Source organism: Schistocerca piceifrons, chromosome X (assembly GCF_021461385.2).
Source record: "Schistocerca piceifrons isolate TAMUIC-IGC-003096 chromosome X, iqSchPice1.1, whole genome shotgun sequence".
Classification (NCBI taxonomy): domain Eukaryota; kingdom Metazoa; phylum Arthropoda; class Insecta; order Orthoptera; family Acrididae; genus Schistocerca; species Schistocerca piceifrons.
In genome coordinates, this window is record NC_060149.1 from 635,967,777 (window position 1) to 635,995,362 (window position 27,586).

At 38.1% G+C, this 27,586-nt stretch overlaps 1 protein-coding gene and 1 long non-coding RNA gene across 3 annotated transcripts in view; one reads left to right on the top strand and one right to left on the bottom strand.

Annotated features, from left to right (window-relative positions):
* Nucleotides 1-23,347, top strand: part of LOC124722953 (myotubularin-related protein 2) — a 184,795-nt gene extending 161,448 nt beyond the window's left edge. For both annotated transcript variants that reach the window (XM_047248119.1, XM_047248120.1), the window contains one exon: nt 19,092-23,347. In XM_047248119.1, the coding sequence (XP_047104075.1) occupies nt 19,092-19,238 (147 nt within the window). In that variant the 3' untranslated portion in view covers nt 19,239-23,347. The remainder of the gene's footprint in view (nt 1-19,091) is intronic.
* LOC124722954 lies at nt 5,765-10,397 on the bottom strand. The gene is made up of 2 exons (XR_007006468.1): nt 10,218-10,397; nt 5,765-6,523 (listed from the first exon to the last, which is right to left on the bottom strand). It is a non-coding gene; the product is annotated as an uncharacterized LOC124722954 (long non-coding RNA).
* Nucleotides 23,348-27,586: the final 4,239 nt, after the last annotated feature.

The following is a 27,586-nucleotide window of genomic DNA, read 5'->3' on the forward strand; positions in this document are numbered from 1 at the left end:
TCGCAGTAGTTTCCTAGCTTTGTTGTCGTACCACGGTGGGTTTTCCCCGTCCCTCACAGTTTTACTCGGCACGTACCTGTCTAAAACGCATTTTACGATTGCCTTGAACTTTTTCCATAAACACTCAACATTGTCAGTGTCAGAACAGAAATTTTTGTTTTGATCTGTTAGGTAGTCTGAAATCTGCCTTCTATTACTCTTGCTAAACAGATAAACCTTCCTCCCTTTTTTTATATTCCTATTAACTTCCATATTCAGGGATGCTGCAACGGCCTTATGATCACTGATTCCCTGTTCTGCACATACAGAGTCAAAAAGTTCGGGTCTGTTTGTTATCAGTACGTCCAAGATGTTATTTCCACGAGTCGGTTCTCTGTTTAATTGCTCGAGGTAATTTTCGGATAGTGCACTCAGTATAATGTCACTCGATGCTCTGTCCCTACCGCCCATCCTAAACGTCTGAGTGTCCCAGTCTAAATCTGGTAAGTTGAAATCTCCACCTAAGACTATAACATGCTGAGAAAATTTATGTGAAATGTATTCCAAATTTTCTCTCAGTTGTTCTGCCACTAATGCTGCTGAGTCGGGAGGTCGGTAAAAGGAGCCAATTATTAACCTAGCTCCGTTGTTGAGTGTAACCTCCACCCATAATAATTCACAGGAACTATCCACTTCTACTTCACTACGGGATAAACTGCTACTAACAGCGACGAACACTCCACCACCGGTTGCATGCACTCTATCCTTTCTAAACACAGTCTGTACCTTTGTAAAAATTTCGGCAGAATTTATCTCTGGCTTCAGCCAGCTTTCTGTACCTATAACAATTTCAGCTTCGGTGCTTTCTATCAGCGCTTGAAGTTCCGGTACTTTACCAACGCAGCTTCGACAGTTTACAATTACAATACCGATTGCTGCTTGGTCCCCGCATGTCCTGACTTTGCCCCGCACACGTTGAGGCTGTTGCCCTTTCTGTACTTGCCCAAGGCCATCTAACCTTAAAAACCGCCCAGCCCATGCCACACATGACTCATGGTAAAATTTTACAGTTAAGGAAAAAAACTATACGTCTACGTTACCCAAGTTCAATTACAACAGTAGAACTATTTATAGAACTAACGATAGTGTTTTCGAAATTGTCTGACTACTAAGAAAGCAACTACCTGTATTAATACACTACTCCACAGGTAATACCAACACGAACACCACTTCACAAAGTTATTAGCTAAAACTAAAAATTCAAGTGGCCATTGGAAACTCAGTAAAGTTAAAATGCTGTATGAAAATTTTACTGAAATGTTTCACTAGAAACAATAAGTAATGTTAGCTGAAATCTAAAGCACGAAATTTACTAACCGTCTTAAACACTCAAAAAAACTCTAAAAAAAACACAGTGAGCGAATGTTTCCAAAAGTTTATTAAATCGTTATTTTGCCACAAACAGCATGAAACACAGCTGAAAACTATTAAATTTAATAACTGTATAACAGTGTGTAAATAACTTCGTCAGTTCTTAACTTTATAACCACTACAGTTGCAACTGCGCACTGCATAATGTAAATGCAGTACTGAGGCGTGATGTTTGGACAAACGACATAAGCACACTCACGAATAACAGACCATTCGAGTCAATAACACAGGAAAAAAGACTGAGATTAATGAATATCCATTAATAAGTTACTTTTACAGCAAATATTAACTCAAATAAACTTTATAATAAGTAACTTAAGACCAAAACCTTATATTGATGAGCAATTTCAACAGCATCCAGCACACATGACATCACACCAAAGATCCTAAAATGTAGATGTGTGTTGTCAAACTGAGTGGCGAAGGCTCCTCGTGATGGACACTCATAACAGCTGCAATGTTCTCTGGATATATACCATTTAAATGCCACCTGGAGGCTTCTTGTTAAAGACTGGGCCATTTTCTTTAAAATTACCTACCCACATAGCTATTGCATGTGGAGATGGCACCCATCCATGATAATGCTGTTGAAGTTTTCTTTGTGCATCAGACTGTCACACTGCTTGTAAAATGCTCTCACAGCGATAGCAAGTTCCACACCATTCCAATGCTGCAAGATTGCTAAATGGCTACAGTTTGACAACTACTACACACCAGTTCTGAACAATTGCTGGCACTACACTGTTGACAATACTGACATTCAAAATTTGTAGTTTCCCTCCACCACCCTATGTAAATGTGACTTGTATTATTTGAGTGAATATGTATAAGATGAAAATATAGCACTCTACAAGTGCTGAGCCTGTTTTCAGTTATAATCTATTTTGGTTCTAAGTTGTCATTATAATGATGTTTTGTCTGAATTTCTGTTTCATCATGGTGGCATCTTGTCTGTAAAACTTGGAAAATTGAGAATTCTCAGAAGTAACTTTATTGGTAAAGTTAGGGAAATCTTGGGGAATTCTGAAACACTACGCAATTCTCATAGAATTGAATTGGTTGTGGGCTGAAAGAAACATATTAAATCATTTTGCTACAAATAACTGTGCAGTCCTGCGTGGGAAACAATATGGATTTTAGTAAGAAAAAGTGATGAAGCAGAGTGAATTGTGTAATGTTTTTAGCTCGTTCAAGGATCACCAACCTGAAGAATTTTTGTTATTGTTTGTGGGTTCTCAGTTACTGTCTCTGGGTTCTCAGGTTCATGGTCCATTTCCCATTGCACGATTGTGAGTGTGACAAAGTGTAAGATGCACCTGAGAATTTGTCACATACAGGAATACTGATCCAAATTTTGTTGATTGGCATTGATTGTTCAGGGTTCAGTTCTATTTATTAATTTCAGTGCAGAGTAGTACTTCGTAGATTTTCTTCTAGTGTCATGCTTAAACAATGGACCCAGTGTGTAGAGCATCAGGTTTGAAATGTGATTCATTGTTGCCATCAAAGTCTATTAACTCCAATTACAAAATTGCAGTGTGTTATCCTTTTGTGAGGATTTGTCACATACTTCAGTTTATCGCATAATGGTATGACATGATGTGGCAGACGATGGTAGTAATGAAATTTTCAGGAGTAGCAGGAGCTTATAACTTACAGAATTGTTGATAACACTGGAAATAAACTACTGTGTTGTTTTCAACGTTCCCATGTCTAGCTAATGGTTCAGATAGAAACCTTCTGAGCCAAACATTTTGTGTGTCTGTTTCTGTAGTGCCTTTGGCTTTGTCAGTCAGAACGAGGAAGTCCTACAGCATAATTAGGAGCACCCACTGCATTATTTTGACAAATGTATCTTGCATGACATTGTTTGCCGTTTTTGCTGAATGATTACAAGTTCTTATTCAATAATTCCAGCTGAAGAAAGTATTTCATTTTGAAAATTGCATAGGGTATTCTATTTGTCTTGTTTTGAAAATAATGGTGTTTTCACATAAATATTCATTTTGTTTTCTTGTACTGTAGAACAAGTAAATTTATCTACTGGTAAATTTGTTGGTAGCTTTAACTTTGCTTTATTTAGTATTCTAAACTGGATAGTTACTGCTATAGTATTCTAAACTGGGTAGTTACTGCTATGAACCACACAGGTATTTTGAAACAGTTACAAGACAGCCAGAATACCAAGGTCTCATGTATAATTTTGTTTAAAACACGTCAAAAACGTACAGGGGGTTGCCGGTTGTTGTCATATCCAGGGCATGAGTGTTTTTCATCTAGTGTTCTTTGCAGGTAGTTAAAAGGATGACATTGCTTTTGTAATGAGTGTCTCATGATATTTTCATCATAATATTCTCAGAAGTGAGAGAGAACTCAGAAGTAAATTAAAAGTGTTTCCACAACCAGTGACTTAAACACCCACTGACCACACACAAGAAAATTGACTTTGAATGCAGAAAAAAAAAAATCGGAGCTGTGACACCTGGGCATATGGCATGGAATGGCCTGATGTGGACTCGCCACTGTGTCAGCCACATTTGACAAATGCTATTCCAATCAAAGAGCAGAGGCTGCTTTTCTACATTATGCCTGCACATACTGTGCATCTGAGCCAGTCAGCCTTCTTTGTTGGTCATCCAGTGCAGTGCATGGTGTTCCTTGTTAGAGCAAAGCCCAAAACAGAGTGATGCTGATCGTCCCAGTTCTCATCACAGCCTTTGCTGTGAACAACAAAATCCTTAGGTCTGTCTTAAATTTTGAACCCTTAAGTGACAGACTCTGTTTGCCGTTCATGTGTTGTGCAAACAAAATGTACACATTTATTAAAGTTCATACACCAGCACTCAATAAAAGTATGAAGTACTTTGGGGGAAAAAAATGGAATATTTACATTGAAGAAGTGTGAATATCCGTATAACACTATACGATACTATTTGTATTTTAATGCAGTAATTGGATGAGAAACAAAGTTTAAGGATATTCTTGGGTGCTACTCAGCACATGAAGAGACCATCAGAAATGGAATATACCTTGTTTAATTATGTGAGAACCATAAACTTTACCTAATGTCTTCACATTTTCGTCACCTGCCCAGAATGCAAGCAACATGGCTATCACCTAATACAGAAGTAGGAGAGTTCTAGACACAGTTTTGATGTACCTCTAGGCGCACAGCCCATAAATAACAATTGTCACGGTCAAAAAAGGAGAGAAATGTAGACTCTGACCACCATGTTTCACTTAAGAAGTCCAAACCTATGCTTCTTAACAGGAAGAACACAAACACCACCGTGTTCCAATTCAGAACCAAGAAACTGAAAAAAAAGACAATAAATTCAAAGAGCTTGCTCAACCAGCAGAGGACGACTTCCAGAATATAAAAGCACAGTTGGCACTGGCTGCAAAAAAAATTGGCACCCTTCAAAAAGAGAAACACACACACTTAGTTGTATAATGACTGTGAAAAGGCATTGAGGAATTGTGTAATTGCTAAGATAAAATGCCTAAGACGCAAGAAAGAATATATGGTCATATATTTATATAGTGAATGCAAACAGCAAAGCAAATACACAGTGAGAGGGAGAAGTACAACAAGGAACTATTGAATGCTATATAAGAGAATAGTGAAATGGTCCTGCGATTACTATAGAAACTTTAAAGTTAGGTTACAAACTTTCTTCCAGCTTCTAAATTGTGGAAAACCAATCATCAGAGCTGTTAGTGAATCCTCAAATCCCATGCCATTGTTTTTTGTGATGTAAATTAAAGACAGTTACAGCAAGGCTACTTCAATAAACAAAACGCAGAACAGACCCATACTGTCACATTGTAAAAACAGAACGTAATATGTGAGTGTTCAAGATTTTTTTTATCATTTAGCATACAGAGAAGCCTGAAACAAGTATGACTGCACCTACCCTGTTCAGATGACCACAGCTACCCCTAAAAAGTTATCATATACAATAAGGATGAATATTAATTCTCCCTCCTCATCACTAACCTCTAGTGGTCACCTTGGTTCATCTGTCCATGTCAGAGAGGACACTTCTCTCCCTCTTCCTCCCCCTCCAACCATACAATTGCATTTTCACTGGGACCTCAGACCACTCCACCTGTGTAATAAAGACCTGCACCCAAGTGACACGACATAGCAGAAGGGGTACTTCTTCCAGGAATTACTCCTGTATCACAACCCTATGCCCTATTGACAGCCAGCAGCTGCAAGTGGCCCAGACATTGAGCCACATTACAGCCCCTCCTCATCTGTACCAAATTCATATGTAGATACTGTGGGGTCTTGGCCACATGTCTCTCACATGCATTCTCAGAATGCTATACAATAATTCAAGCAAAGTCACACTAATAGTTTTTATTACAATTCAGAAGAATGACAATACTTAACTTGGAATTTACAATGGTGTCGCAAGTGGGAGGCGACATGCAACATTAATCCAAGTCCTTTGCTATATGCAATGTTCATGCAAGTTTAAGACACAGTTTGTGGATCTCTAATAACTGCTATCGTAGTGTTCTCTGCTAGCCCTGTCTGCTGAATACTGAGCAGCCAAGGCTGGCAGGAGTGGCACTTATACTCTCCCCTTGTAGAGGTAGTTCCTGTCATGGTGCAGTCCTAATCAGCGCACCATTGGCTGACGTCGTTTCACCGCCTTCTCTTCTCTTGCGTTCTTAATTTTTGTTCTGGCACTTGTGGTTATGCCAAAACATTCCTCCCCCCTCCCCGTCCCCAAGTGATGGACTGTCGTCGTGTAGTTAGTGCGATCACGGTGGGGGAGGCAAGAGTGTGGGCAGATCGCCGGGCTGGAAACTGTGGCTGCAGGGGACATCAAGCTTCCAGCCGTATCCCACCATCCGGCTTGCGCTCTTGCGGAAACATCCCTCGGAAAACGATCAGAAGGGTACGTGTCCACCTCCTGCTGCCACGAACCATATGAAGAAGGTGCCAACTGCTGCTGTGTGGGTGGGTACAGCTCCATTGGTAGGACGAGAGGAGGTGGAGGAGGTGAGGGCTCAGTCTCCATGGGGTCATCCAGCGGTGTTGTGGGGACACCCTCTGGCGGCTGCTGTGGCCACGCTGTCCTCTAGATCCGTGAATCTGGGGAAAGAAAGACTGAAAGATCATTGTGTACATGACAGACATGAAATTGATTTTGATGGCGGCGCTGCAAGCCATCTGGACCTGAAAGAAGATACATACAAGTGCCAAGTTGACAGATGATCTCACCTGATGCCCTCCCTCTGCTGCCATTAAAAACCCTTTAAAAGACAATATCATACGACTTGAAGTGATACTTGCAGCTTTCCTTCAGTGCCGGATGCTGAGGAGGGTGGAGCAGTGTCCGATGGCGGTGGCCATGAAGCAATTCTGCCAGCGATGGTCCATCTCATGGGTGCTAATGATACGAGACGAGAAACAGTTGCAATACTTGATGTCTGGTGTGTGTAGAGTGAAGTTTGTTCATCTGTTGCTTGAAGGTTCTTACAAAACATTCCGCTTTGCCATTTGACTGTGGATGGAATGGTGCAATAGTTAAATACTGTACACCATTGCATTGGCAGATGTTTCAAATTCATTTGACGTGAACTGAGGTCCATTGTCTGACACTATCACTTCAAGTAAATCATCAAGGCAAAAAATCGATGACAACACCTAAATTGTGCTACATGACATTGTCGAGGTCTTCGGCACAGCGAAAGGAAACTTGCTATATGAGTCAACCACAATCAACCAATGGGTGTTCCAAAAAGGTGCTGAGAAGTCTATGTGCACTTGTGGCCATGGCAATTGCGACTTAGGCCAGGCAGAGATTTTTTTGTGGCGGAGCAGACTGATTTTCCACATATACGTGACACTGTGACGACATCTGTTCTGTTTGAGCGTCTAAGTACAGTGTCGACGCACTGGCTGTTTAGTACGAACAATCCCCTTGTGTCCTTAGTGAAGTGACTGCAACACTTCTTTTTGCAAAGCTTTAGGGATCAACGCAAGTGACTGTCCACTGTTATTTTGAACAAGAATTACACCTTTCTTTACAGTGAGGCTATGCTGATGGGCAAAGTATTGGTGCACTACAGATTTCTTTATGCTAGGCAAGGAATGAGGCCAAGATGTGCATATGTACTTGAGCAAAATGTTCAAATCTGGATCAGCTTCTGTGGCCTGTGTAATCTTCATGTAGTTCAGCAGGAAAGATTAAAGCAATTCAGAATACTAAGCATCCATGTGACACCAAGAGTGCAGCAGAAGCATCACAGTCTGTATCAGGGCCAATCAGAAAACGTGAAAGAGTGTTCGCATTACCATGTTGAGCTGTTGGATGATCTGGTACTGGTATCGAGACAACAACAAAGCCCATTATTGCAATTTTTGGGTGGTTCGTACAGGAACCAGTTTTGTCGGATGAAACAAGGACTGCAAAGGTCTGTGATCCATTACTAAGAAGAATTTTCTGCCATACAAGTAGTGGTGGAATTTGGTGACACCATGCACAATAGCCAAAGCCTCTTTTTCAATTTGTAAATAATTAGACTGAGCTTTGGACAACACTTTTGACACGAAAGCAACAGGCCTGTCTTTATCACCAATTCTGTGCAAAAGCACTGCACAGATTCCGAATTAGGAAGCAGCAACTTGCAATACAACTGGTTTTACAGGGTCAAAGTGAACTAAGCATCGATTACTGAGCAATGCATCTTTAAGTTTTTGAAAATCCACCCTCTTGTGACGCAAGCGATGCAGTGGAGCTGCGGTTTGTGCAGCATTTGATATAAACCGAATGTAATAGTTCATTTTCCCTGAAACTGACTGTAATTCTGTGATATTGCGAGGAACTGGCAAGTCTCATATGGATAACAAATGCGACTGAAGAGGCTGTACACCTTGACTGTTTGACATGTCCAAGATACTGCAACTCAGGTTTAAAAAAATCACACTTGCCCAGTCTACATTTGAGTCCTGTCTCAGATAACACACGAAACAAAGCACGTAAATTTGCATTATGTTTTTCAGGTATATGACCTGCTATTACAATATCATCCAAATAGTTCGAACAGTTTGACACATGCACAGTCAGCTGTTCAAATACCATTGGAAAATATAGGGTGTGAAAGCACTGTCAAAAGGTAAACACAAATATTTAAACAAGCCCCTATGAGTATTTACTACACATGCTTTTTGAGAGTCTTTATTGAGTGGTATTTGAAGATACGCACACAAATCAATTTTTTAAATGTAGCGACCAGCGCCTAATCTGTCCATGACATCCTGTGGGTGTGGCAATGGATAAGTATCAATCACTGTTTCTGGGTTGACTGTAGACTTAAAGTCAACACAGAGGCAAATGCGACCTGAAGGTTTGGAGAGCAAAACCAGTGGACTTGCCCATTGACTAGCTGATATGGGTGCAATAACTCCGCCATCTTGCAATTCTTTAAGGTTCAGCAGTGATGTTGACCTTTAATGGAATGGGAACAGCTGTTGCCCGGCAAAATTTCTGCTAAGCATTGTCTTTCAGAGTAATATTGGCAACAAAATTGTTAGCTTTGCCTAAACCTTCAGAAAAGAGCTCTAGGGATTCTCAGAAAAGAGCTCTGGGAATTCTTTTAGCAAGCTAGCTAGCTACACTGTCTTTTGCATTGAATGCAGACACTGACAACACATTGTCCTGAATGTTAATGCCAAACAAATCAAATGATCAAGACCAAATATGTTTGTACACTCATGTGATTGTAGCACTCTAAAAGTCACTGTCGGTGTTTGCGAGCAATACATTGCAGGCAAAGTACATGTTCCGAGAACGGGAACGTCTTGTCCATTATAAGTTGTCATTTGGGTGCAAGTTTTAGACAGGCGTGGGGAGCCTAACAGCTCATATGTGTGATGATTGAGCAATGTGACAGAGGCACCCTGTCCAATTGAAATTTCAGAAGTTGCCCACAAATGAGAAAATGAACAAAAAGTTTGTTCGACTGACGTATCACTGAAGAAATTGCACGCTTGCTAGTGTTGGTAATGCCTGTTGCAGACTTTGGATATACTGCGTTAACGACATGGGCCTTGTGACAAGATTCTTGTGAGTGGGCCGAATTCTTGTGTTCGTTCTATTGCAAACATTCGGATTGTACATGTCCTTTCCTAACAAAAGCCTAACACTGAGATTGTCGGGAAGGGCAGTCTTGGCGTTTGTGCTGTAAATAACACTGCAGGCAAGATTTAATTCTGTTCGCCCGTGTAGCTGCCTGTTTAGAGAACTGCTTACACAGGGTGGAAGGTTGTTAACTCAGTGTGGCTAGCGCATGCTGCCGCTGCGAAATGGGGTGATCGCAAGCAAGGGACTCAAGCTGGCAAATAGCTGGCTGCTCAAATGTATGAACTGACAAGGCACCGGAATCATACTCATTTAGAATTTGCACTACCTGCTGAAATGGGGGATCGGACTGTTTCAAAATTTGTTCTCAGGGTTTGACATCAGGTACATTGTACACAATTGCATTACGCAACATAACATCTGAATATAAAGCACCGCAAGCACATTTGAATTTGCATTTCCTTGTCATACCCTGCAAATCTGTTACCCACTCGCAATAATTTTGGTCTGACTGTTTGTTGCAATTTAAGAACTGATACCAAGCTGCTATCTCATTCACTTGTTGTTTATAATAGTGAGTTAGTGACACTACAACATCGTCATAAGCAAGTTCACTCGGAGTGGCATTAGGGAACAGTTTTTGTAGGAGCCTAAACACTGCACTTCCTACTGTCGATAGTAGATAGGGAAGTTTCGCACTACCTGGTACATTGTGGGTGATGACGTGGGCTTCAAATTGTGACAACCAGTCAAGGCATTCTTCTTCTTGTTCACAAAACTGTCAAAAAGGTAGTGTAGCATCTGTAGTAGGCGGTGCCTGTTCCATCGGGCGCACAGTGTTGGCTGGTAGCTGCTGCACTGTGTCGAGTAACGTGGAGAAGTTCTGCAATGCCCACCTGAAAACACTGATTAGCAAAAATGACAAGAAACTTTTAAAGCAAATAAGCACCCCTGCAGAGTACAGACAAGAGGAAAATTAAGGTGCCAGCAACATACAAAAATCTGTGGCCATCTTGCACAGGTTCGGTGGATACTCGTCGCCATAATGTGGGGTCTTGCCCACTCGTCTCATATAGGCTGCCTAAAGGATGCTGTGTTCTCAGAATGCTATACAACAATTCAAGCAGTCACATTAATAGTCTTTATTACAAATAAGAAGAGTGACAATACTTAACTTGGAATTTACAGTGGTGTTGCAAGTGATGGGCGACATGTGACATAAATCAGAGTCCTTTGCTATACACGATGTTCATGCAAGTTTGACACACAGTTTGTGGATCACTAATAACTGGACAGGCCTAGCAGAGAATGCTACGATAGCAAATACTGAACAGCCGAGGCTGGCAGGAGTGGCGCTTATATTCTCGACTTGTAGAGGTAGTTCCTGTCATGGTGCAGTCCTAATCAGCGCACCATTGGCTGACATCGTTTCACCACCTTCTCTTCTCTTGCATTCTTCATCTTTGTTTCGGTGGTTGTGGTTACACCAGAACAGATACTACCTGTACTGTATCTTAATCTGAGGAGGAGGAGGAAGAGGAAGAAAAGAAGAAACCTAAGAGTGAAGGTGGACTTGCTAGCCCCTACTGCCTTAAAATGCCCCTTTCACTGCTGTAGAAATCTGTGGCTTGCATAACTGTTCAGGAAATAAGATTCTCTGCAATAAACTCAGCCCTTTTGCATGATTATCAGTCTATTATAAGAACTGAATGGGCCATGAAAAAGTCAGTGATTTGTTGTGCGTGGGAAATGTGGGATGGAGTGCTGATCCTTTAGACCATGTCTAGTGAACAAATTCCCTGATGGCAGTGGTGCCAGTATGCATGTGAACAAATATAGAATTCACCAGTTGGAACAGCCATGTCCTCCCATAAGGGAGAGGTGATGTTCCATGAGATCAAAGATTTGACCTTCCAGCTACCCCTGCCCTGCACGTAACCCTCCCAAGTGGCCTCATAACTCTTTGTGAGAGTGTGTGCTGCCACTATAGGGGTCCTGGGCCATTGTGCCTGTTCTCCTCCTGTGTCCCAGTTCTATTCTATTTCTTTCCGTGCACCTTAAGCTTCAGTGGATGCCCTATTCAATGTTGACATGACCATGCCTCTGATCTATATTTTCAAGTTTTATTTTCTTTTATTTTTTAATCCTACACACTTTCCGGTTTATTTGTAAATGGCCCTGTTACCAGATTTGACCTCAACTTTAATTTCAATTCCCCCCCCCCCCCCCCCCCCCCCCCCCCCTCCTTGTCACTAGGCCACTACGGCCTCCATAGTTCATCTATTTGTGTGAGGGAAGAGGCTCTTTTCCTTCCCCTCTTACCTTTAAAACAGTGCTGGGATTCTGGCCCTCTCCAGCTCTGTAATAAATTGACACCCCCCAAAATGGAGCAGTGTTTACTGCTGGCCAGGCCAGACCGGGAGGAAAATGAGAAACCAAAGGTACAGGCAGACCCATCTGTCTTGGATTCCTTCCCTCTTCCTCCCCTCCTCCATTGCTATTGAACTGGTGCAAGTCTGTTCTCAATATCAGTAGAAGTATTACTTCTCATGTGTATTATTCGCTCATCTTTCCCACTTCCCTGATTCAAGTTGCAACCCTCAACTGCTAGAGGGCTTCTAATTGTAGGGAGTAATGCATGTAATGGAACTGTCAGTGTATGAGAAACAGCATGCTGAATTTGAAGAGTTCATCCACACATGGAGCACCCTATCCTTCAGCACAGCACACATGAGCACTGCGACATCTGCAGCAATCCTGCACCTTGGGTGCACTGTCATCGATCATCCACCACACAGTACCAACTTGGCACCATCCAGTTTTCATATGTTTCCAAAACTTAAAGAATGCCTTAGAGGACTTCACTTCGTTAGTGATGACATGGTGCAAGCTGAGGTGAGGTTATGGTCCCATCAACACAGTCAAACGTTCTACAGTGACGATAGCAACAAACTTGTCTATCATTAGGAGGGATGTGTTTTTCACGGGGGTAACTATGTTGAGAAATAAATATGTAGACATCAAGAATAAATATGTAAAATGTTAATAATGTTTGATTTATTTAGAAAGCAATAAGAGTTTTCACATAAAAAATTTGAAGGCACTACTTTTAAGCATGTCTTTGTAGATGGCATCCCACAGGTGGTGGTAACCCAAACTGAGTCATGATTAATAATTCTATCATTTTTCACACTGTTGTTAGACCCATATGCAATAATAATCCATTGTGATGGCTGTTGTTGCCACTTAGCGGAACTGAAACATTTGCTCTCACTTTGCTCATTGTGTTGCATGGGTTTTGTAAATAATTCATTTCAATATTATGCAGCCATGATTCACTAAACTGATAGTTCATTAATAGGAATTACTAAATTATTCTTGAAGTCTGAGAGTATTTCTCCTCTGTCATACAACCTGCACACCAGTTTTGGAATAGTTTTGTCATGGCTGGGTATCCCAAGGATATCAGTTGTTCTGACAGATTGTTGTTTTCTCCAGGAACCTTGTCTTGTCTTTGATCTTTCAGTGATCTGTCAAATTTGTCTTGCAGTATCATATCTCCCATCTCATATTTGTCTACTTCCCCTTCCCTTTCTATAATATTGCCTTTGAGTTCATTTCCTTTGTTTTGCAACTCTATATTCCTACCACCTGTCAGCTTTCCCTTTTTTGCTTAGAACTGCTTTTCTATGTGGAATCTTGATATTTATACAGTTGCTTCTCTTTTTCTCCAAAGGTTCCTTTAACTTTCCCATAGGCAGTATCTATCTTTCCACCTCACCTAAATATAAGAAAATTCTGAATTTAAGACAACCCACCCCCTTTTTATGGGGGGGGGGGGGGGGAGGCCTCTTGAAACAAAGTATTTTTTAACATATTCCGACCAATTAAAAACTTTTATTGATGTGTGGTATCTGCCAAAAAAGTTAACATTACGTCTATCCTAAACTTATGCCATACAATTAAAGTTGAAACAAATGAGCCCTAGGTCACAATTTTTAGTCTTATTAACCAGGGTTCAACATGTCAAGAGTGCCTTCATCAGAATTTAAATGTTTTAAGTGGCCTATAACATAATTACAAATTTATGGGAATAGAATTTTTTTTAATATAAAACTGGAAGTACATACTGACTGACAATACAAGACAGAGACAGTACTTACATGTCACATATAAAATAAATAACGGGCCAGAAGGGCTTTAGTCTCACAATTTTTTAAAAAGAATGCATGAAGGTGAGCCACTATGGGCTGCTCTCTAAAGCCACAGGTAGCAAAGGACTGAGGCACACGCGTTAAAAAGAGAGGGGAGTTGAATGTGACACCAAGAGTACCATGTGGTAGCTGTTAATATAAGTAGGCTACTTAACATTTAAAATATAGACAGCTGACTGTTAAAATTAAATTGTAACATTTTGCTTGTGTAAAAGCATAGAAATATAATTTGAAAACTGATTCACAGTACAGTGTAAATAAATATAAAGTGAAACAGCTTTAGTCACAGTTTAAAGTAAAATCTGTGGAAGGCGAGCCACTACGAGCTGCTCACATGTCGTGCTTCAGACTCTTGTGCCATATATCTAGGGCACCCATATGATAGTTTGCAGGGGGGATTTAGACCTGGGGTGTGTACTATTTTTAGTACAATAAAACCCCAAATTAACAAACGAGTTTTTAAGAAAATTCTGCTCTTAATGAATATTTCCATAAGTCCCAAACTAACTCCCATAAGAACAGTCTTATTGCGCTCCACTTTCAGCAAACCCCACTGTAAGAAAAAGTCCATTTTTAAGGAATAGACATTAAACATTTTGCGAATTAAAATTCAGTCTTTATATAATTCTTGCCATGTTAAAGTGAGTTTGATTTCTCTCCATTTAATTTCACACAGGATGTATTTTTATCATGTGACACAGTAAATGGTAATAGATACAGCTGGTCGACACACTTAAATCATAGTCAATAACTCAACTGATACTGGTAGATGTGTTGAAAGAATCAGAAATAGATTTCCATTTTACTTAGGCACGTGATGTGATGTCATAGTCATCGAGTTTGCAAAGTGCAAAAATTGTAGGTTTTTTTTTTTTTTTTTTTAACCAAAGTGTCGAAGTTGTGAAGTTTGCTTCTGTGAAGTTATGGCCTGCAAACATTGAAAGCTTACAGTTCAGCAAAAGCTGACAATTATTCGTGATGTCGAAGACAATGTTAACATAAATGTACATGAAGAGTGCAAGTAAAACAGCCTACTTGCACTCTTCAAGTTGCCATCACCCATCCCAAATGATGAGTGGGCTCAAAACCCTTGTACACAGAGCAATAGAGTGTCAGATGCAGATAGTTTGTGTAAAGAGCTTACGCATTTAAAGGATAATTTTTTTTATTGCAGAATGTGGGATTTTATGAAATACCATGCCAGTGTGGTATGCCCTATATTGGACAAGTGACATGTTCAGTGGAAGAATGTTACACAGAGCATAAACATTGCACACGCCTTCTGTAACCCATTAAGCCTTCAACTGCAGAACATTGTATGTCCAACAGACGTTCAGTGGAGCATGACAGAACATTATTTCTAGCCACAACATCTGTTTGGGACTCCTTTATAACAGAAACCATTGAAATACATATTGCAGAAAGTCTAATGAACTGTGACAGCAGCTGCCAGTTGTACAATGTGTGGAATCCCATCATCTCCAAGACTTGCTTCAGACGAAGACACCAGAATACTCTGATGACTGCGTCAAGCGACAACATCAAAGACAGCTGACCTTTACAGTTCCCCCAGTGAGGTGGCTGCCACCGGGTGGTGTGGTCCTTCTGTCACCGTGACTATGATACCTGCTTGGCAATAGTCTCAACATGCTTTATAAGGCAGAGTGGAGAATGTCTTTGTCAGTCTTCGATGGCTCAGCTGAAGATGATTGCAGGTGTTCAGTCGAAATATCATTGAGTGAAGTCTGTGATGACTGGCGGCAATCCTGAAATCTCTTCAAACATTTAATTCACCGGAAAAATTTTAAATTTGATATACTACTGCTCTCATGTTCATGAAATATTGTTGTAGATGCAGTGGAATATACTGCAGGAGGTATTGCTCTCTGCTTTACAGATCCGATGATCGCAAAATAGTTTGCTGAAATCAGTCGTCAGAATAAATTCAGTACAATAGCGATCTTGGCTGTTTGAACTTGTACTTGCACCAATAGTTTAATCTGCAAACATAAGATGACCTGTATTTTTTGAATGACAAATTTGGGGGAAAAAACCAAGACTTATATTGGGTAAACATGGTATATCCTTCTAGAGATTTGCATTTGTTCTCGAGATATTCCCGCTTAGCCAACTTGCATGCTCTGTTAATCTCATCTTTGCCTGCTGAGTCACGATAGGCACAACAAGAAGGTTCACACAATTATAGCTTTCAGTCATTAAGGCCTTTGTCAGCAGTACACACACACACACACACACACACACACACACACACACACACACACACACACACGTCTTCAGTCTGAGAGAACTGAAACCACACAGGTTGAGCTGTAGCTACTAGATATAAGGACCATATTCCCACCAGAAGTGGTGACGATACGCGAGGTTACACCTTCGCTGAACATTTTGTACAAATGGCTCACACACCTGATCCCCCGGCCAGTACTGAGCTGCTTCATTCTGAGGTTAAGGGTATGAAATTAGACATATTAGAAGAAATGGAGAGTTTTAAACATCTATGGTATGACAAAAATTGCATCCTTAACGACCAATTCCAGTTAAAAAACAAAATTTTTTCAAAGGTTTTATCCCCTTGCTCAGTGCTTCACATTCTACCATACGACATAGCAGATAGCCGATGCATTGATGCGGTTGCTTGGTGTCACTGATAGTCAGTTCGTTCAGTCACACTCTATGTTCCCTTAGCTTTAGTTAAGTTGGCTGCCCTTACAAACGTGGGCACACTAATACAATACACGTGCTTTTTTCTTTCATTTAACACCTTATAGTGAGTGATTCTTGTACATGTTCACAGTATTCTCACTTCTTAAAAGCTCCGATATTTCTAATACGGTCCAAATAGCCATTCCCACTTAGTTATAATTATCCAAGTTGAATGTGGTGTTGCAAGGATGTTTTTAATCATATTCATTCCAAGTCCGAGGCCTGGCTTAAAATTAGGAAATAAATCCTTAACCTTTTTTAAAAACATTGAAGTGATGTCGTACGTCTCTTCACTCACATATGCATACCATTTTGGCAACACTAATCACTTTGACCTCTTTCTGTCAGTAGGTAATAAGGGCAATGAAAGCGACATTGTACGTCCTTTCATGCAATTACATTAAGCCTGTCCTACTAATTTGACCCTTTCCTGCACTTGGAATTTAATATAGTAACTTTACATGCTTATCCAAGCGTAGTCGTCAAATAATATCACCAACCACAAGTAATTGAGAAATGGTGAGAAATGGGTTATTCATCCCCTGCTTCTAGCTGATGGTATTTTGTCTGTCCTGTGTGCATGCATTTTGACCATCTGTGGAATTTGCTATCCCACATATATAGTTTCAGCCTATCCACATTCTATAGTTCTATAAAATCGTCCTTGAGCTAGGAAATTATACATATACACTCATTAACTTCGTGCGCCTTTGACCCAGTCATCGAATCACTTTCGTAACACATTTTATGCCAATCACATGGAAGATGATGATTTCTCAATTTGCGCATGCGCGTTCCTTTCTGACATTCTCACAGCCTAGCTACTGCCGCCACCTCAGTTTACCTGAGAGCCCGCAGCCCACCGAACGTTGGCTGGGGTGTGGAAGCAAGCATCTGACATTCGAGCTATTGAAATGGTACACAGGTACCATTTATTTTACATTTTATGTGAGTCTTTTGCCCTTTCGGACATTCTGTATTAATGTTAGACCATGCCTCTTTAGGCAGTTTGTAGTTTAAGTGTGTTCTGAAGAAGGCATGGTTATCCGCACTGAATCCTAGGTCAACATCCGGTTTCTATTTGCAATCAAAACAGATTCTTTATAATCATTAAATTTCATTTATTTGTCACTTTATTGCTGCCAAGTCTACATGGAAATCTTTCATTAAAGACACCAAGAACACTATTTAAGAATTTCTTAGAGTTTTTGGCACTTGAGTTACGATGATCAAAAGGCCATGTTTTCTCTTCTAGCTTCTCACTAAATGTGAGCAAGTTTTCTTTGTTAAAGTTCCTTCTCATATGGCTTTTCACACTTGATATGTTCCGGTCTACATGTGGCAGCTCAGTGAACAATGTACAATGATCTGAAATACCTAAATCTAGACAAAATTGACACCTTTCTTCATATACATAATTAGAACGATGTCAATACAGGTTGCGAATTGGCCATTTTCTCTTGTAGATTCAGAGAAATTCAGTTTCAAATGATATTTATGTAACAAGTCAGTGAATCTTGAAGTGTAGCTACTATCACATGTGATATCAATATTAAAGTCAGCAGCTATTAGAAATTTTTTTCCCCTCTCTACAAAAGTGTTCTAGCATAATTTGAGGCTTAGACGAAAATAGTTATTTTGTTGATCTCCCTGGGATTCTGTCTATTGAGAGTACTAAAACATTTACTGGGAAGTCCATTATTTCTACACTACAGCTCTCAGACAGAGAGTCTTCATTTAAATAATTAAAACAATTTCCGATTTCATAGTTTATATCACTAAGCAGAAGTATACATAAGCATCCACATGACTTGTTTCTTCTGTGAAAGATACTTGCTTATCTGAAGTTTCCTATTATGTTTAAAATTTTAATTGTATCCTCAGTAAACAGTCCCGCATTTAAACAAACAACTCTAGCATTTGCACATTCTGACAAAATCATTTCCAATTCATCTATTTTGGAACTTCCGTCGCATGAAGCATTAGTATTTAAACCATTTATATTCCAGTGCATAACATGTAATTTTACTATTACTTATAGGCTTTAGCACATTTTTTGCCAGATAATGGTTTAGTTTTGTCTTTCTTAATTCTATGCAATCACAGACAACTTCCCTGCATTGTTTGCACCTTATTCTTTTTCATAATTTATTTTTAACTGCTCTTACGGCTGTCCTACACCATTTTCTATCCCCTCATCCCCTTTTTCCTTTTGCGCTTTAAAATCCACAGACATACCCACTATGGAAGACTTGATTATCGTAGTAGCTGCATCCTCCAAAACAGCACAATCCACTCATCCATCCATTTAGGAGACTTGCAGCCCATAATGCTATGAGTGTACCTATTTTGGTACAGCATGTATTAATAGAATATTGTTTATGTTTTGATAAAGTGTTATCCATAATATCATAGAGAATACTGCTCCTTCCACTCCCAATCACCTATTTGGATAATCAGTGGTCATGTGTGATTTAAATTTCATCACTTAGGATAAGCACCTCTGTGTGTTAAGTAAGATGAGATTTATTCCTTTACTGTTGGTAATTCTTTTAGATATAGGCAATTTCTAAAAATTAGGTATATGCTAATAGAAACATTATCTGTGACTGATAACTGTGTAAATTCTTCTGTGTAGGATCCTGTTTGTCAGCGAACACGTGAACTGCTGGTGTTAAAGGAGCAACTGGAAAAACAAGTAGAAGAGTGTAGGCGTGAACAGCAGTTGAGAGCTGCACGCACTGCAGCTACACCACCACGACTCTCATCTCCTGTACACACATAGAACTTATTTAATTGACACAGAATGTCAAATGGTAGTATAACAACATTAATTTATTGACTGTTTTTCATAGTTACTGTAAATGCGCAGTACCTGCTTTATGGATTCTAAGTTGTCCGTTGATCTGTGTAAATGTTCTTTGGTGTCCAAAAATGAGATATAAATTGTGTAGTTTTGTACAGTGTTGTTGTTTAAAGATTACATGATTTTTAGAGATTTTCCTGTGAATTGTTGTTTGTAAAGAGTTTTAATGGACATTAAATGTTTCAATGCTTGTCCTAATAAATCATTCGGTTTAAATGCAGCATGATGCACCAAGTTGCTGGAGGCTCGTATCAGCAACATTGCACTTCAGAAATATTTTGAGAAGTCTCAAGATTGTGATGTGGTAATTGACAATGTCAGTGCAGTGTATGTAAAGTTAATGACAGATAGTTCTGTTCTCTTATATGCTATCCCTAACTACAATGGAGAAGCATCACCAGTCCCAGATGCTTGTGTGGTACTTAAAGACTTATCATCATGGGAACCATACTATCGTTAGTTATTGAGAGATTCATTGCATTGAATCATCATAACATATCATCATTTCTTACGAGCTAAGTGTGCAGGTATGTTTTGTCAGTGTATATCTGCACAACACCATAAAATTGTGATTTCATATAATATTCTAAGAAAATTGAAAGTAATAAATGCTTCTGAAATGATAGAGATTGTATGTTTTGCTTAATGTGTCAGACACTCTTCCATTTATGAAGAATGAAAACTAATGTACCGAAATGCCCAGAAAGATGTAAAACTGCAGTGACATTCATGTAAATCTGAAATGGTAGTCATGATAATACTGACCATATGTTGTGTGACATAGATCTGTAGTTGTCGGGGAAAAATGTCTTTGCATACTGTATTGTTTAATGTAATTATTAATGGTAGGTCTTTGAAAAAAAGGACAATAAATGTAATATTTTTTGCTCTAAAATAGTACTAGTAATAACTTAAATGTTTCTTGACTGTGATGAATGGGACTTACATCAGAGATCAGGTGGTGATTGGAGAAAGAAGTCTTTCAGCTGGATCTGTTAGTAGTGGTAATAACTGTTGTAGTTAATATTGCTGGGGGAATAGTATGCTTCATGTATTTAATTCCATCACCAGACTTACAGCTCCTACAAAATTTTTCAGGAAATGGATAATAATGCTTCTGTTATGCATTTTGTGAATTTATGAGCATATTACTTCTATCGTAAGTACATATTGTTTCAGTCTGTGGAAAGTATTTGCAAGGCTAAATTATGATTTTCATATTTAAGTCATTAATGGCCTAACAGATCTAAATAATAAGACAACAGTTTTGTTGTGTTTCCAGTCCCATGAAAGCATTCACTGTATCACCAAGTTTATATGAAAAGAGTATGTATAGCTTTGTATTTATGTAAAAAAATATATATATATATGTATTTGTTGATGGAAGTGTTTCATCTTTCAGGTGTTATTTTCCGATGAATGAGGACACAAAAAGAAAAGAAAATATCCTACCTTACTTCTTTATATTACATTGCATTAGTCATATTCCAAGGATCCTGTGAAGAGTGATCTCTTGGAGAGAAGTCAAAGATGCACATTTTATTTTATTCGAGTATTAAGCAACAAAATGATTCACTATTATGAAAGACTATTCCAATCACCAGATCAGCTAAAACATTAACTTTAGAGCTTCTGTAAACATCCTCTTCAATGAAGTAGAAGAATGTGCTGAATTGAAAGTTGTTCAGTCCAATCTTAAACTCCGCCATATTATTTATATGATGACTATTGTGCTGTGGTAGGTTGCCGAATTTCTGCCCATGTATCTGACTCCTTTCTACACTACTTTCTACACTAATGTTGATGTGTTGAAGTCTTTATGGAGGGTATTTCTGCTGCTTTTCATGATTTACTCTGTTTTTTGAGAAAAGAGAAATATTGGTAAAGTCATCGGAATATCAAGTTTTTTGAAGAATTCTTTAAGGATGTTGTAGAATTAACACCTGATACATTTCTTATAACACACTTGCATATTCTGAAAATACTGCTCCTGGCTGTTGAGTTTTCCCAATAATTGATTCCATAACTCCTTAGTGAATGAAAATATGCAGAATAAACTAATTTCTTCATTCTTTTATCACATATAGCAGTAGTCGTGTGTACTGCAAATGTAGCTGAAATTAGATGCTTTATCAGATCTAGGTGGCGGGTTTTCCAATTAATATTGTGATCCATCTGCAAATCAAAAAAACTAAACAGAACTCCACAACCTATGAAAATAGTCATCCAAAACAATGAAATAGAAAGTAGAAACTATGTGATGTAATGAACTGTGTATGCTGAGTGTTGTCAGAATTCAGTGATAATCTGCTTACCTTTAACCACCTGTTGTTTTTGAATATTTCACTAGCTAACTTTTAACGCATTGATTGCCACATGCATAGTGATGAATATTTCATAACCAGAACAGGCCAGACAATGGCATCAGGCATGAAGCTCTGCTGCAGCTGCCAGCAGACATCAGGCATGAGGCTTTGCTGTGCCTGTCAGCAGCCTCATGGCAGTCAATGTGTTATGTAAGGGGAATGGTACTACTTAGAATGACTCTGCTGGTACTGTAATTGTATTGTATTATTTATATATATCAGAAACTAATAGTCCAGAATGGAACCTTGTGGTACTACATGTCTGTCTACTTCAAATGCTGAGTACCTTTTGTTGTGTGATCAACATGGAACTTACTCTGCTTTCTGTCATTCTGGTCAGATAAACTCAATGAACCACTGCAATGGTTGTAATTTATAGTTTATGGATTCTAGTGTATCATCTGTCAATGTAAATACAGCCTGTTCAGTTGACAGTCATTTTTGAAATCCAAACTGTTTGTGATAAGTATGATTTCCTGTATTGAGTGTTTATAAAAGACTGTTGTACATGACTTCAGAAAGTTTTATAAACACTAGCAGTAATGCGATGGATGGTAATTCCTTAGTAATGTTATAGCTCCTTTATTCTAAAGTAACTTGACAACACCTATTCTGTTCTAGAAAGCACCTCTTCTTTCACATATATCTGAGAGCTCAAGGGGAAAACATGAAAAGTGAGTGCTAAGTTATGCAGTGTCCCCTGAAAAATGTATAGATTTGATAACACTACAAGAAAATTCACAGAAGCTAAACATTCTTAGAGTAGTTGCAAATCATAAGGTAATACCCACAATGAAAAAGTACTAATCTTCATTACTGGGAATGATGGAACTTAAAATGAAATCTAGTCTATAAGCAAATAGGATTTGCTGTGAATTGATACAAACCTATTTAAAATGATTTTACATGAAGTTTGTAATGTAGTTAACATTAGTCTGAAGATGGAAGCTTGTTCTGAAATGTCAAGAGTTTTATTGTGATGAACAATATAGTTGTGATTGAGTTGAATTAGTCTCTTAAACTGGAAAATAATCTGTTGAAATGTTCATCCAGAATTGTTTCTGGAAATTGATTTGTGTCTGAATTGATTTTGGTTTACAATTGTGTAAAGAAATACATTTTGTGTGGATTGAGATAGGTTTAAAATAATTTAGATTTTCAGTATATCATGGAACACAATTTCAGGAAGATTATAAAATACTTAAAGACCTAGACAACCAGAAGAAACTAATCTGAAAGATAAGAAACAGATCCATATTTATAGCGCCAGCACCAGAAAAAAAGTTTCTGAAAGTGATTTGCTGGTAAGGATACCTGAAATGAGACAAAGGCAGCTAGATTTGCGTGGAGTATAATGGTATGAAGCATAACATCACTTATAGAACAAATTAGTGCATTTTTGATTTTACATTCAATTTAAATCACTTATGATCAGGATATTTAGCCTGTTTGACATTGGCGTGGGAAGTGTAATGTTGAAATATGAAACTAAAGATCACATAAATTTTGAGACAAACTCAGAAAAGTAAAATAACAAAAAAATTTACTGTGACATATTTTTTAAATTCCTTACCTGTAAAAAAAGAACCACCTAAACATTGCTGAGTGTCACGTTCAGGAGATGAATTTATTAAGTTTTACTTTTGAATCACAGTGAATATGAGAGAGCAGTAAGAAGTGTGTGTGTGTGTGTGGGGGGGGGGGGGGGGGGCACTAGTATTAGACTAAAAGAAAAAGTAATTAATAAAAATTTAAAATATTATATGAAGTGTTATCCTCAGTCAGAACATGATTGTGAATCTAGGAAAGAAGGTTAATAGTAGGTATTGGTAGTACATGAAGTGCAGTGTCAGGGGGTAGTGATGCTATTCCTTTATAAAGATTCATTGCTCAATAAATAATCATAAACTATTTATTGAAATTGTTAAATCCAATTACTTTTCCATTGTTTTATGTTTTGGCTTTGTTTTTATTGCTTGCACTGATAAAAAGTGTAATGTGCAAGTGGGATTATATGAACGGGTTGACAAAAGGTAGTGTTAATCCTCAGTTAATTAAGGATTAGTTGCATCACACTATCTGTTGTGTTTCTGAATGCACCACATCCTGGTAACAACATTTTCCGTACATTTTATTAGAAAGAACTGTGTACTGTATAATTTGTTTTGTCTCATTGTATTTATGTTCTTGTCTTTGAATTTAATCAAACACATAACAGACATGTAGAAATTCAAAACATGCTCTTGTGAGTTAGGACTTTCTTCTGCTGACTGCATCATATATAGTTGTTTAGGATGCAAGTAACAACTCAAAGGATAAGTATAACTGGAAACTGGTATAAATAATTGAGCATGTAATGTGGGCTTAACAGACAGTTATTTGTTTTCAACCTCTAATTAAAAAAGATTCACATCAATTTTTTAAAGGATTTTTTTCCAAATTTAACTACTATATATGTTGCCAAACACTGTAGTGAAGTTTGTGTTTCAAATTTATAGTGTGAAGGCATTTATAATGTTTCAGATAAATTTGGTTCTTGATATGCATTAATTTCTCTATGGGTTTAAGTGGTTATGTAAAAATCTTCAGAATTGAAATAGAAAGATACAGTCATATAGCAATCTTACCAAAAATAAGGTCCATTTTAATGTGTGGCAAATTAAATTTTGAAAGAAATACAGTATCTCTGTACTACTCATATTGAGCGCTGGATCAGACCAATTTGAACATTTGTCTCATTACCACATATGTGGAAATTTCTTTTAAGTTGTCAGTGAATGTGTAATCTGCCATTGTTTCATATCATTAACTGGTGGTGGTTGTGTGGTTTTTGTGGTTGTTGTTTTAGTAGTGGTCAGATTGAAGCACTTTTAATACATCTGTTAAAGAACACCAAGGATAGCCAAGTTTATTAAATCTATCCAGCAGAGAGAAAGACATTAGTATAGTACAGGCAATGAGCCACTTATACACTTCGGAGATGTTTGTGATGTTACTCAGGATTTTGACGAAAGTAGTTCATTAGGAAACTACGTACCTATATTATCACCTGTGAAATACAGATGTCGATTTCTGTGCGGTTCACTTTTGTTTATTGAACCTTTGGGTTGTCAGCTGTACTGAGTTAATATATTGCTGGAGTATCCATTCAGCTGTTTTATTCATTTGATGAACTATGAGATTGTATAAGTTCATCCTCAGACATCCTTGTGGCAGTCCAACTTATCTGAAACTTTGAACTACATAAAGTGAGCCAAGTATAATGTCAAAAATCAGTAGTGCTCCTGTAAGCAAAAATTATGCCACTTGTGTGTAGCCATATGCAGGCCAAATATAGGGCAACATCAGACACTAGAAACAGTACTCCTGAGTTACTATTTACATTTGGTCAAATTCTCTCCCTCTCTCTGACATACTTTTAAGATATTGCCAGTAATGTAAAGTAAGGAAAAACATTTCGTTGGGCCTCCATGGTTATCACAGTGATGAACAACATGCACATGGAGTGTGACATTAAAAAGGTTGAAGACAACAAAGCCATCTTTGAAGTGATTTTAAATGTTTCCTCAAATGACAAAAAGAAAGGTTTCCTGCCGAAAAAATGTCACTTTCATTTGTTTACAGTGTTTAGTTGGGACACACATTTGTGTGTGCCACGTACCGTCCCCATCCTGTCAGCACCACCTCATCCACCTTCTTCTGCCAATTGTCATCAACATTATGATTTTCACCAACAAATGGAAAAGATTTCTTTTGTAATTTCAATGTGCAGGTCACAAAATTATCTAAGAGAGATTAACGTTTTTGATGGTGTGAGGTTGTAATTATGCTATTCCTTAAGAGGTGTTACTGGTTAGTGTAGAGAAAAATATACTATTTTCTCACTGGGGTTTACTATGTCATCAATTTCCTTGGAGTTTGATAAGTAACTGTGGTATAACACTGTCATAACTGCTTTTATATAGAACTAGTTGGCATAGTGCAGATAGTATTCTTATCAGCATTCACTATTTGATATATGAGCTGGCTGCCATCTTGGACTCCACTGAACAGAAGGCAAACACTACTGTCATTATGTGAGAAAATTGCAACTTTGCATCGCTTCATATGGTTGCCATTTATTCAGTTGTCTTGTTTCACTTTGGTACATTTACTGTGTGGAAGTGAAATTCACTGATGTCACATCTCTCCAGCAAATATTTACTAAAAGTGAATGACACTTCCTTATACACATCTATAATTTCATGAAGATCTTATAAAAAGTGTGAAGCATCTTTCTTAGAGCTACGTATTGTTTGGTGATGTATATGCTGAAAGTAAATAAAGCAAGCCGCATTCGTGTTGGGATGGCATTCAAGTAGTACAGTATGATTTCCAGTAAGAAACAAAGTTACTATAACCATTTATCCAAAATGAGACATAAGTCCTTCATGGCTATTGAGTGCTTAAAGTTTCAATCAGTGTGGGTATTGCCATCTGGTGTTCAGCTAGCACACACTGCATAAGTCTCTAGGTGGATATGTACACTTTGATCTTGATAAACTTGTCACTCTTATTTTCCACCAGAACTCTCCACTTCTGGTGACTTTCCATTGTTTTATCATTTAGGCCTTAGTTACTGAGCAATTGGATATATTTATTACCCACAGAAAGTCCTCTGTATACCGTGACTAAGAACATAGGTGGCCCAGAAGTCTATGGAAAGTGTAGTAATGGAAGGAGGTAAAGCTGATACTAAATAAATGGTCATAACACATCAGATATTGCTTGAACTTCAGTTGATGCTGTTCCTTCTTTGTGACTGATGATTGTCTGGTGCGCTGTGTGTAGAATCTGAAGGGGGAGCAGCTCAGATTTCCACCTATGCTTAAGATTAAATTAGGTTCAGACTGTTTGTAATAAGTTTCTTGTATTTCCTCAATTGGTAAATAAGTGCTCCTCATTGTTATAGTTATTAAGTTTGTCATGTCATGTAAATTCATATTTTAATTCAATTAATACTGTATTGTTAGCAAATTATAACTGTGTGGTGTTGATTTCATGGCAACACTCAGTCATAATACTCTGTTTCTATATACTATTAATCGTTTCAAAGATGGAACCACTTACGTTTATAACAACTGATGACCATCCATCGTACAGGGACCAGAATTCATTTTTTGACTAATTTTGTTGTGTATTATTCAGTTGTGTGAAAAATCTTGTAATTAGATGCACATATACAGTTATTTATTTGTGTATTTTTGTGAATATAGCGTCTTTTGTTGTCTACAAAGTAAAACTGAAATTTTGAATTGTGGCAGACGGGTGACATTATGTGTAGGCAAAATAAAAATACCACTAAAGCAGTTTACAATCAGCACGTGAAACATATTTTTGTTATTTAAATGTATTCTTTGGAAGAAATGAAACATGAATTTCATGTTAAAAAAGTTTCTAATACCAGAAGGTTTACATGCAGCAGTTACTAGTTTATGCAGGTATCTGGATGTATGTCAAAAGGAAGATGGACAAATCTATAAGCAAGGTATCAGATGTATAGTAATTGCTCAGTGGTATTAAAGTATTAATTTTTTATAACAGTGATTTATAGGGCAAGTGAAAAATGTGTATTATTAAAAAGTCATTGTTTGCTGTGGGGAAATCTAGTGTTTTTCAGAGACAGAAGTGAGCATAGTGTACAAGCTGTTGGGCATGCCATTATAGCTGTGATAAACAACCTTATTTTATGGAAAGTGTGCACATGATGAACCGGATGTAATAATAGGATTAACTATTAAGTAATTTGAACTATGTCATGCATGTGTGACAGGACATGTGCCAAATTTCACTTTGAATAGTGTGCTGTTACAGAGGACAAAATGTACATTGAATTTGTTAATGATGTTTCTTCTAATAATT